The sequence below is a fragment of the Bison bison genome, unplaced genomic scaffold (assembly GCF_000754665.1).
Source record: "Bison bison bison isolate TAMUID 2011002044 unplaced genomic scaffold, Bison_UMD1.0 scf7180017864037, whole genome shotgun sequence".
In the NCBI taxonomy this organism is placed as follows: domain Eukaryota; kingdom Metazoa; phylum Chordata; class Mammalia; order Artiodactyla; family Bovidae; genus Bison; species Bison bison.
The window spans coordinates 12757043-12767610 of record NW_011494609.1 but is presented as its reverse complement, the minus strand read 5'-3'; the positions used below and the strand labels follow the sequence as shown (position 1 = coordinate 12767610).

The window sequence follows — 10568 nt, the reverse complement described above, 5'->3', positions numbered from 1 at the left end:
ACCTGGGTTGTATGGGCCTAGCCCTCTCCCCTCTGCCCAGTGGAGCCCTGCAGGGCAGGTCTAGCTTCAGAGCTCTCTGCCAAAGTGAGAGGGTAACAGGCAGGAAGGCCAGGGGTCTCCAAATAGAGGAAATAGCCTGCAAGTGTCAGACATTTTTATCTCTCTTAAGCGGCAGGAGGAAACAAACTAGCAATATTTTTTCCTTCTCTATACAAATTTAAAGGGAGGTTTCTCTTAAAATATTGTGTTGCCATAATAACACCCGGCTTCGCCTGAAGTTAGCTATTCTCGAGTCTAGAGATAACCAATGCCTTTTTCTTATGGAAATGTTTGTCTTAAGCTATGCTAATGTACTATGCCTTTACCCCAAACTCTGTCTCCAAGTCGGTTCGCCTCTTGGCCCAGAACCTACTTGACAAACCAGTATGGATATTGTTCCCCTAATCTATGTAAATGAAACTATTTGTATGGTGGTCTGCCCTTCTTCAAGATTCAAGTTAATCATTTTATGGCCCAGGATAAACCATTTATCCCAAAATGCATCTTATGGGTGAGGGGCCTGGTGCCATTCTGAATTTTAAGATATTCCTTTCTTTCATTAACAGACTGCTAGTGACTATATAACATCCAGCTAAAGACTAGCAGGTGGGTACTCTTTCTGCCCCCTTCTGATGCCTATGTCAGAAGCTTTCTCTATCTCCTTTATACTTCAATAAAACTTTATTACACGAAAGCTCTGAGCGATCAAGCCTCGTCTCTGGCCCCGGATTGAATTCTTCTCCTCCGGGGGCCAAGAATCCTGGTGTATTCGCGTGATTCAACAACAACCTTTCAAAAGCAATGGAGACCTCCACCAAGACTGTCTGCTTCCTTTGCCCTCCTTCCTACAGGTGTTGGCCTCCAGGACACCCTACACTTACCTCCTGCACAAAATCCCCACCCCTGAGTCCACTTACCAGGGAATCAGCTATGGCAATAATGTGATAACCATTTTGCAGATGAGAAAACTGAACCTTGGAAAAAAACTTACTTGCCTGAGCTCAGAAAGCCATCTCCTGGTGGAACTAAAAGTCAGACTCCAAGTCTGCTGGGCTCCAGCTCCCTCCTCTTTATCCTTCAAATCCTATGTCTATGTTAATGCTGAAGCCAAGTTCCTATTTCCCCCAGAGACATCCTCAAATTCCCTTTCTCATCTTGACACTTTCACCATCTGCTCTGTTTGGCATATGGCTATGGTCCCAGTTGGGGACTTTTCTTAACCATCACCTCTGATTACATAACCACTGTGCTGTTATTTAGCTTTTCAGTTTGAAGTCCGGTGCTTTCCCCACATTATAATCTCCCTGGGGACAAATGTCATTTATTGTTCTTTGAATTCCAACAGTTGCTGTCCATATGTTGGGGATGCAGCCAGTACATTACCACGTAGGGAAAGAACCCACAATTCCCATCTTTTCTGGCTGTGGAAACAAACATCCTCAGAAGATCCTTAGCTCTGCAGCCTCAATTTCCTCTTGGCCTCTTCTGGAATGGTGTGGGGCTTTGTGATGTGGAATATAAGGGGATAACATATTATTCTGCCAGAGGAGCAGTACCATCCATGGGGGAGTAGCTCAAACTGTATCAGTGAGCCAGGAAGCACTTGGTCAAATTCAATCAAGCATAAAGAAGTGAACAACACACCAGGAATAAAATCACTGGAATGCAACTTGGTTACCTTTTTTTTTTTTTTGGCAAAACTGCTTTTATTTTAATTATTTAAAGCATTTCATAATGCGCTAGGAAATGAGATATTGTGTCCTCTGCAAAAGTGATGAAGTCTTAGATCAAAACTCTAAGACTACAATACCACGTTATTAAATTTTAAGGGTGAAATAAGTGAGTTGCTTTTCTTGCCTTTGAAGATTATTGACTGGGAGATTAGCAAGCCTTCTCCATAATCTCCTCCCAGAAAGAATGAGCGGAAGGAAGGGCAGATGGGAAAGTTTCACCCAAATTCCCTCACTTCCAGATCCTGGGAATCTTTGGTGCCATGGTAACTGTGTTACTAGGTGACCACTCAGGTACAGGCAAGACTCGAAAACAACAGGCATCTAAACATATTATCAGCTCGAGGTTTGCAAACAATTTTCAGTACTTTTTTTCTCCTTTGTTTCCAAATATCAGCCTGGAGGGATAATGTGTTGTACTATAAGAACAATATAAATGAAAATCAACTGAAGATAATTTTTATCAAACTTCCTAACTATTCAACCAGCACCCATATAGGAAGCAGATTTTAGAGACAAGTTTCTGAGTTGGAACATCTATAGGAGTGGTATACAAACCATACAGCCCACAGGCCAAAGCTAACTGCTGTTTGTTTCTGTATATCTTGGAAGTTAAGAATTGTTTGAACATTTAAAAATGGACATTTAAAAATGGTTGGAAAAAATCAAAGGAAGAATAATACATAGTGACACCTAAAAATTATATCAAATTCAGACTGCAGTTTGAAAACAATATTTTACTAAAGTACAGCCATACTCAATAATTCATATTGTCCATAGCTGCTTTTGTGTTACAAGAGCAGAGCTGTAATGGTAACAGAGATAACTGGCCCATGAAACCTAAAATATGCACCATGTAGCCCTTACAAAGAGAGTTTCCTGCCCTTGATCTGGAGATAGGAGTTGCAGAGAAGTTAGATTAGGAGGCTGGGTCCCTTCCCTGCCAAGAAGTTTATAACAGGTGCTGTCATAGTTTGTTTAGTCTGCTACAACAAAATAGCATGTGCTCCATGGCTTGCAAACAACAGACTTTTTTCCCTCACAGTTCTGGAGGCTGGGAAGTCCTAGAACAAGGGGCCAATGTGGCCCCCTTTTGGTGGAGGCCCTCTTCTGGGTCACAGCTAAGGGCCCTGTCACATGGCAGAAGGGGCTGGGATCAATCTGGAGTCTCTTTTATAGTATGTCACTAATACCACACCTGAGGGCCCCACCCTCATGATTTAAGTACCTCTCCAAAGCCCCACCTACTAATACCATCTCCTTTTGGGCTTAGGGTTTCAACATATGAGTTTGAGGGGAAACATGTTCAGACCACAGCTAGTGCCTTCCATGCAGATTCAGGCCTTTTCAGCTGAGCTACGTACACTCCATCCACTGCTGCTTCTATAATAGAAAAGCATGGCTGTGGTCTCTGTGGTGGCCAAACAGGACAGCATCACATGACTGATATGTTCTCACACATTGCACTCTCTGAGGGGTCGGGCCATAGGCTACTTACTCCCGCATGTGTTTCATCCTGGTCCTGGCCATTGCACTGTTGAAAATTGTTGGTTCTGAGGGTGTGTCTGGAGCTGAGCTGGTGACAGTCCTTGTGTCTGAAAATCAATGCACAGTCCTTATTGACTCCATCAGCACTTCAGCAACTTCAAGGCAACAGTCAAGGACAATCAGAAAAGAAGCTATTTCACCTCTGCCACAAGGTAATGCCACGTTCATTAGAGATAAATTCAATTATGACATGCCTATTAAAGAATTTATTCCAAATGACAAGATTATTTACAGTTTTAATATGTACAAGGAATTCCGGGACAAAGCCTCTTTCAGGAAGGATTATTTAAATAAATACCATTATTTTAAAGATGGCCTTTCTATACAGGGGGAAACCAATAGCCTTTGGCCACTATCTTTCAGAAGCTATGGAATTTGTTTTGATGCCTGAGGAATTTTTTCTAATAAGTTTAGTTTTCCCTTTATTTTAACCTCACATCTGAGCATTAGCTTTTTTGCAGTGGAAGGTAAGATGCTGACCAGGGAATAATCTGAAGCTTTGAACTTCAGCAGGATGGAGCAGAAGGCCAAAGTTGGGTTTAGGAGGTAAAGAGCTGTTAATGAAAGCTGCAGAGTTAGGAAATCTGTTGAGAGCCACAGTTTTTTTTTTTAACCAAGATACCCTGGAGACTCTTACAGAACAGGTGAGAACTGGTGGGGAGAAATACTCCACCCACTGAAACAACACCGCTTCCATTAAGAAGCTAAGGCTGCCCCTAAGTGAGGGGCTGGGTCATCAAAAGTCAGATCTTCATGTGGCCTGAGGGGGGCGGGCAGAGTCCTCTCTGTGTCTTCATCCCTCAGAGCCCCTACAAGGCGCCTCATCCCATCAGGAGAAAACTCTTGAGTCCTAAGATTCATTTAGGAACTATATCCATGCAGTGACTTTGTTAGAGCAGCTACCCATTCTGTGAAACTCCTGCTTTCCCCTTATAACACACATGACTGTCTGCTTTTTGGACCAAACAAGGAAGTGAGGGCCAACTCCCATTCTGTGGGAGCAAAATTAGTACAGCTTTTTCCCTCTATTTTTAAATTAAAAAGACCAAATGCAAATTCTATTATTTTTTACCCCCCGCCTTCTTTGTATACTCCTCTGGGGGCACACAGCCCCACTTTGAACTTTGTGTTTTTACAGCCACCATCAAGATGAATATAACCTTGCTTCACTTTGTCAGAATCTCTGGTCTTTCCTCAGGCTCCATCCCTAGATGCGGAGTCACTGGTGAGAACTTTGTAAAGGGCACATTACAATTAGCTAAGTAAACTGCATGTCCTGCCTAGTACTTCATAGGTAAGTACTAGGGCCTGATGGCTCCCTTTGCTCTTACTCAGGAGGCCACCCTCCAACTCTGAGAGAAACCCATCTCAGTCTCTGTTACTAGAGATGGCTTCACAGCAGCGTTCTCTCCCAACGGCTGCTTCTTCCCAGAAAAGGCTCTTGTGAGGGGGTGATGGGGGAGGCAGAGCGGTTCACTTCATATTCATGTTGGTTGCTTTTTATAACCATCTTTTCTAGAACCTAAGAAGTTACGAAAACAACAAGCACACCATGCCAAGTAACATGCAAGCTCAAAACCCAGTTCTGCCAAGGTAGAAAGGAAGGCCATGTTTCCCGTCTCACCCGGAGCAAGTTGGCAATTCTTAGGGCTTATGCAAGGAAAGGTCAGAGCAATTTCCCCAGAGCTGCAGCTTATTTTAATCTGGTTACTGCTCCCTTCAATAAGACCCTCAGCATCACGGGGAAAGATGCTAAGCCTTGAGCCCAAGAGTAGAGGTTGGGGCAAAGAGAAATTTCAAGCAACAGTCTTGGCGAAGCTTGGTGCTCAGAGCAACTCTTTTCACAGTGTTTCCTATTCACCAGCCTTTCTCCTTCCACTTTCCAACATGAATAGCAGTTGCTTTACGTCTAAGAAAAGGACAACATGTTCAGCAACCACAATAAAGAACAGCTGGGCCGAGTCACAGGCTTCCTCTAATAGGTAGTCACTGAGTCTTGGAGTATATTCTAGACCACTGCTTCTCAAACTCAAGTGTGATTCGAATCAGCTAGGGATCCTGTTAAAATGCAAATTCTGACTTAGTATGTGTGGGTAGGGCCTGAGATTCTGCTAGGCCCTACCCACATGTTTCTAATATGCTCTCAGGTGATACCAGTACTGCTGGACGTGGGACCACATTTTGAGTAGCAAATGTGACAAGCTAGCTATGAATTCGTGGGGTCCAGTGCTATCTGACAATGCAGGACTCTTTGTTTAAAAAGCAGGAGAAAAGCTGGTTTCTTTTCCTGCATTTATATAGGGACCTGTCCTGGTGTTTTTTACTGGATATTTATTTCATGTCATCTTCCCTTGGGAACTGGGCTAGCTACTCTCAAGAAGAGTGGAAACCTTCACAAAGACCCAAAGGCCCCCTGATTCCAGCCCTCCAGAAGTCATGTCTGGCCTCCCTTTCCCCGACCCCAGCAGAGGTGGCAGTGGTGGGGAGGGCAGTGTTGAGGAGGAGGTGGTGTTCAGAGGACTCTCTCCAGGGACGAGGCCCCAGAGGAGGCTTCAAGACCCTGCCATATGTCCCACTGTCTCAGCAGACTTTATTCATAAAACATAAATTCAAAAATAAGATTATTAGGAATTCATTAAAACCCCTCCTGAGCCTGGAGCCCTGTGTTGGTTGCATGCCCATAAAGTTCTGGTTCCAAAGGTCTGCTGTCTTGATGTTTTTTCAAAAACAATGAATCCTCAATCCCTAGGTTGATTTTTTAAATTATTCTCCTTTGTTAATTTCAACAGCATTTTCATGCACTTGCACACAGCATGTACATGTGAGATGCCCACACCATGTCGGAGGCTCTCATGGCAGCACGGATCGGGAACTCTATACTCTCACCTCTCCCAGGGCTCTGGGAGCCACAGCCTGGGGGCTCAGCCTCTCCTGAGTCTGTCCCTTTCTGATCTACCTTTGATGGGTCCTCACCTTTGATTCATCTTCAGCTTTTTCTAAAAACAGTGGATCCTGACAAGGAGCATGGCTTAGACATCACTCTTCTTCTTTCAGGGTTTCTAAGACTGAAGAATGTCCACCAAACAGAGTTTATACCTACAGTGATTTTTTCAAAGAGGATATGTGCACAGTGAGGGTAGATTTTAGAGAAAACTCCAACCACTCCATCCTTCCTGTGGGACGTTCTGAAGGTACTTGGTCCTGTGTACTCTGAGAAAAGTCCTGAGGGGTGTGCTACGTGGCTGAGACCCAGGGGGTCTTCGAGATTGCAGCCAGAGAGCAGCAGCAGATCAGTTGGCATCCATGCCCTGCCTCTTCCACCCACTCCCTGCCTGGGCTGTGTGCTCTGGAGGAGGGACTGAAGAAAGTGAAAATGTCAGTCATTCAGTCATGTCCGACTCTGTGTGACCCCATGGACTGTAGCCTGCCGGCTCCTTTGTCCATGGGATTTCCTAGGCAAGAATACTGGAGTGGGTTGCCATTCCTCCTCCAGGGGATCTTCCCGACACGAGGATCGAACCTGCGTCTCCTACATTGCAGGCAGATTCTTTACCACTGGGCCACCTGGGAAGCCCCTCATTCAGTAGAACAAAGAACCAAATGTGCAGTGATTCCTTTGGGCCCTTTTAGAGAAGGGAGCATTTTCTGGCTGTCCTTAGTAAACCAGAGTACCATGTTTGCTGTCTTGAGTTCAGTCTGCTCTTCTCAAGACAGACAACTCAAATAATTCTATGCAAATTCATTCCAATTCATCAAGGACAACAATAGCACCGACAATAATGACTAAACCTTTTTTGGTGAATAAGTGCCGTGCCCTGGGCATCATCTCATGGGAGGTTCCCAGGAAGTAGGTACATTTTTTCAATGAGGAAATCAAGGTTTAAGATATTCAGTTCCCATAATGAATACCCTATGCAGCTGGGGCTTGACGCCAGGCCTAGAGTCTGCTCAACCACGTTTAAAAGTCCCAGAGGGAATACCCACTTCATGGTGACCACTGTGCTGGGAGTCAGCCAAGGTGCTCCTTGCCATGTTTTACTTTCCAGGACTCTTCACTCCTTCTCCACTCCCCTGCCCTTTTCAACTAGTTACTGACTCCTTGACCACAGAGATTATGTCCTGTTCATCTTTTTTTGAACTTCTTATTCTAAGTGTACAACTCAATGGTGTTAGTACATCCATGATGTGCTACCATTACTACTATCTCCAAAACTTTTTCATCACTCCAAACAAAAACTCTGTAACCATTCAACAATAACTCGCTATTCCTCCCCTCCCTAATCCCTTGATGATATCTAAAGTACTTTCTGTGTCTGTGAATTTTACTGTTCTAAATAACTCATATAAGTGGCACACAATATGTGTCCTTTTATGCCTGGCTTATTTCACTGAGCATCATGTTTTCAAGCTCATCCACATTGTAGCCTGTGTCAGGACCTCCTTTTTATGGATGAATAATATTCCATTGTGTGTGTGTGTATATATATATATATATATATATATATATACATATTCATTCAATGGTTATTCATTCAACAGTTGGACAGTTGGGTTGTTTCCACAACAAAAGATAAATGAGCAAACAAAATGAGTGTTATGACTAACGCTGCTGTAGGTAGTTTTACAGAGGTCCTTTGTCAGGTTTAGGAAATTCCTTTGTATTCCTACTTTGGTGACTGTTTTTTATCAAGAAAGGGAGTTAGATTTTGTCAAATGCTTTTTTGCATCTATTGAGATGGTTATATAGTTTTTGTCCTTTAGTCTATGTCCTTTAGTCTATGTATTACATTAACTGATTTTCTGATGTAGAACTATCCTTGCAGTCCTGAGATAAATCTCAACTGGCCATTCTATATAATCCTTAAAATCCGTTATTTTTTTAAATTTCTGTGTTTGGTTTGCTAATATTTTGTTGATGATTTTTGCATATATAGCCATAATGAATATTGGTCCAGTTTGTTTTTTTTTTTCTTGTGATATCTTTGGTTTTAGTATCAAACAAGAGCCTCACAGAATGAGTTGGGCAATGTTCTATTGTATTCTGTATTTTAGACGAGTTTGTGAAACTGGTATTAATTCCTCTTTGAATGTGTAGTGGAATTCACTAGTGATGCAGTGTGGGCCTGGTGTTTTCTTTGTCGAAAGTTTTAAAATGACTAATTTGACTTACTTGTTATAGGCCTATTCAGATTTTTTTCTTGAGTCAGTTTCAGTAATTTGCATCTTTCTAGAAATTTGTTCTTTTATCTGATTTATCTAATTTTTTGCCCTTTGTAATTTATCCTTGTAATTTCTTTAAAGTTGGTAGCAATGTCTCCTTTTCCATTCCTGATTTCTTAACTGTCTTTCTTAAAGATTGACCAATGTTTTAAACCTTTTCAAAGAGACAATTTTTGGTCTCATTGATGTCTTCTATTGTTTTTCTCTTCTTTATTTCATTTATTTCCACTGCAGCCTTTACTATTTCCTCCCTTTTGCTCACTTTGGGTTTCATTTACTCAAGTTTTTAAGTTACATAAGGTAAAGTATTTATTTTAGAAGTTCAATAGGTAGGAATTAAAATCAAAGTACCAGGCTTCAGGTTTGGGGACCACAGTCATCATTCTGTCTCTAACATCACAAGCAGCATGGTCCTCCAGTCATCACCCTGGGCTTCAGTTTCCTCACTGTATATTTAAGTATTTCATTAGACTAAGGGCCTTCTTTCAGTTCAAACATTCTATGACCTGTAAGACATATCCCCAGACCTCCAGGGTTATAGACTTTAATTGGGAAGGTAACACACCAACAAAGATGAAGAGCAATCAAAGGGATCAAATATGAAGAGACAGATGGCTGGGACCAACAATGAAAGTCACAGGCTTTACTGAACATCAGGCACCATCATTCCGGAGTCACTCCCCACCTGGGAAATGTCGGCTGGTGAGGCTTGATACCACCCCACGGGAGTGTTTTGACAATGAGATGAAACAAAATGATCTGAAGAGACATCAAGCAACTAGAAGCTGTGTTTCTTAAGAATGCACAGCACTGCTCATGATAGTAATATTGTCAGGATCCCTCCTACTTCTATGATCTCTCTTAAATAGCAAAGCTATTTTCCCTGCAGAAGTGACAGCTTGATGATCCTGACATTTCACCAGGAGAGATTCTTCTCTCACTTCTTCCAAAGTTTCCCTTTATTCATTCTAGTTGCTGGATGAATGACCTTGATTATAAAACAAAAACCTGCATTTGCACTTCCTGCAGAACAACCTACCACACGGGTGATGAGCTGATGCAGGCACCGCAGGGTTGGATATTTTGGCAAACGAGCTCTCCCTTAAGTTCCTGGGACACTGCTTAGTCAGGAATCCTCACAGACGCTGTCCTTGGTGCTCAGCATGTTTAGAATTCTTCTTACCTCATCTCCTTCAACCTCTCTCTTTCTCTCACTTGCCCACAGAATACTCAGGGTGTCCTTGACAGACACCCCTCTCTGCCCAGATTACTGCAAAGGTACAGCTTCATGGCCCACAATCTCTTTCTCCTCCGGGACACTGTGAGAGCAGTTCCACTTACTGAGAAGCTTAGCTGACCGACATCTTTGTGGACACCTTTCCTTGAGTATCTCCCGTGATGATACTGGACCTCAGGGTTGTCGATACAATGGGCCAAGAATCTTTGAAGCAGGTTGGTCTCTGCCTTCACTTATCCCAACACCCAGAGGTGGAGTTGTAGTGCCCAAATTTCCTTTCCAGGAAAGACGTGTTACCCAGCTGGTGGGAGTGGGGGACACAGACAGATTGCAGCCGCCATCCCTGCAGAAGCGGCCTCAGTGGCAGAGCCACAATGCCCAGAGTTATGCCCTTCCTATGTGCCCCTGATATGAAACAACTCATCACGGTTGAGGTAGAAAGCCTGATCATTTTGTCTTGCACAGACAACCTGAGTTCTGACCCCCACAAGGGTTCAAGTAAGGCTTGTCAGGCCTGCATCACTTTGCAGCTTCTCCTCCGCTTTATCCTGCTTCCCTTCCTTCCTGTCCACAGAGGCCCATCCAGAATAATGTCCTCCCACCCAGCTCCATGTCAGAGGCTTCTTCCCAAAGAACCCGTGACATGTGGGGATAGAGGCTGATGGACAGGGGGCATGCAGGTGGTTGTCTTGAAGCCCTCAACACAGTGAGTATTTGATGAGTGATAATAAAAATGACAATGTAACCTCCCCCAGCCCCACCACCATCCCCAGCTCTCTCAGAGAACTGTTTCT

At 43.3% G+C, this 10568-nt stretch overlaps 1 protein-coding gene across 6 annotated transcripts in view; it reads right to left on the bottom strand.

Moving 5' to 3' along the window:
* NEK11 (NIMA-related kinase 11) overlaps positions 1-10568 on the bottom strand; it is a 276447-nt gene that overhangs the window by 48899 nt on the left and 216980 nt on the right. For all 6 annotated transcript variants that reach the window (XM_010834960.1, XM_010834964.1, XM_010834962.1 and 3 more), the window contains one exon: positions 3268-3364. In XM_010834960.1, the coding sequence (XP_010833262.1) occupies positions 3268-3364 (97 nt within the window). The remainder of the gene's footprint in view (positions 1-3267; positions 3365-10568) is intronic.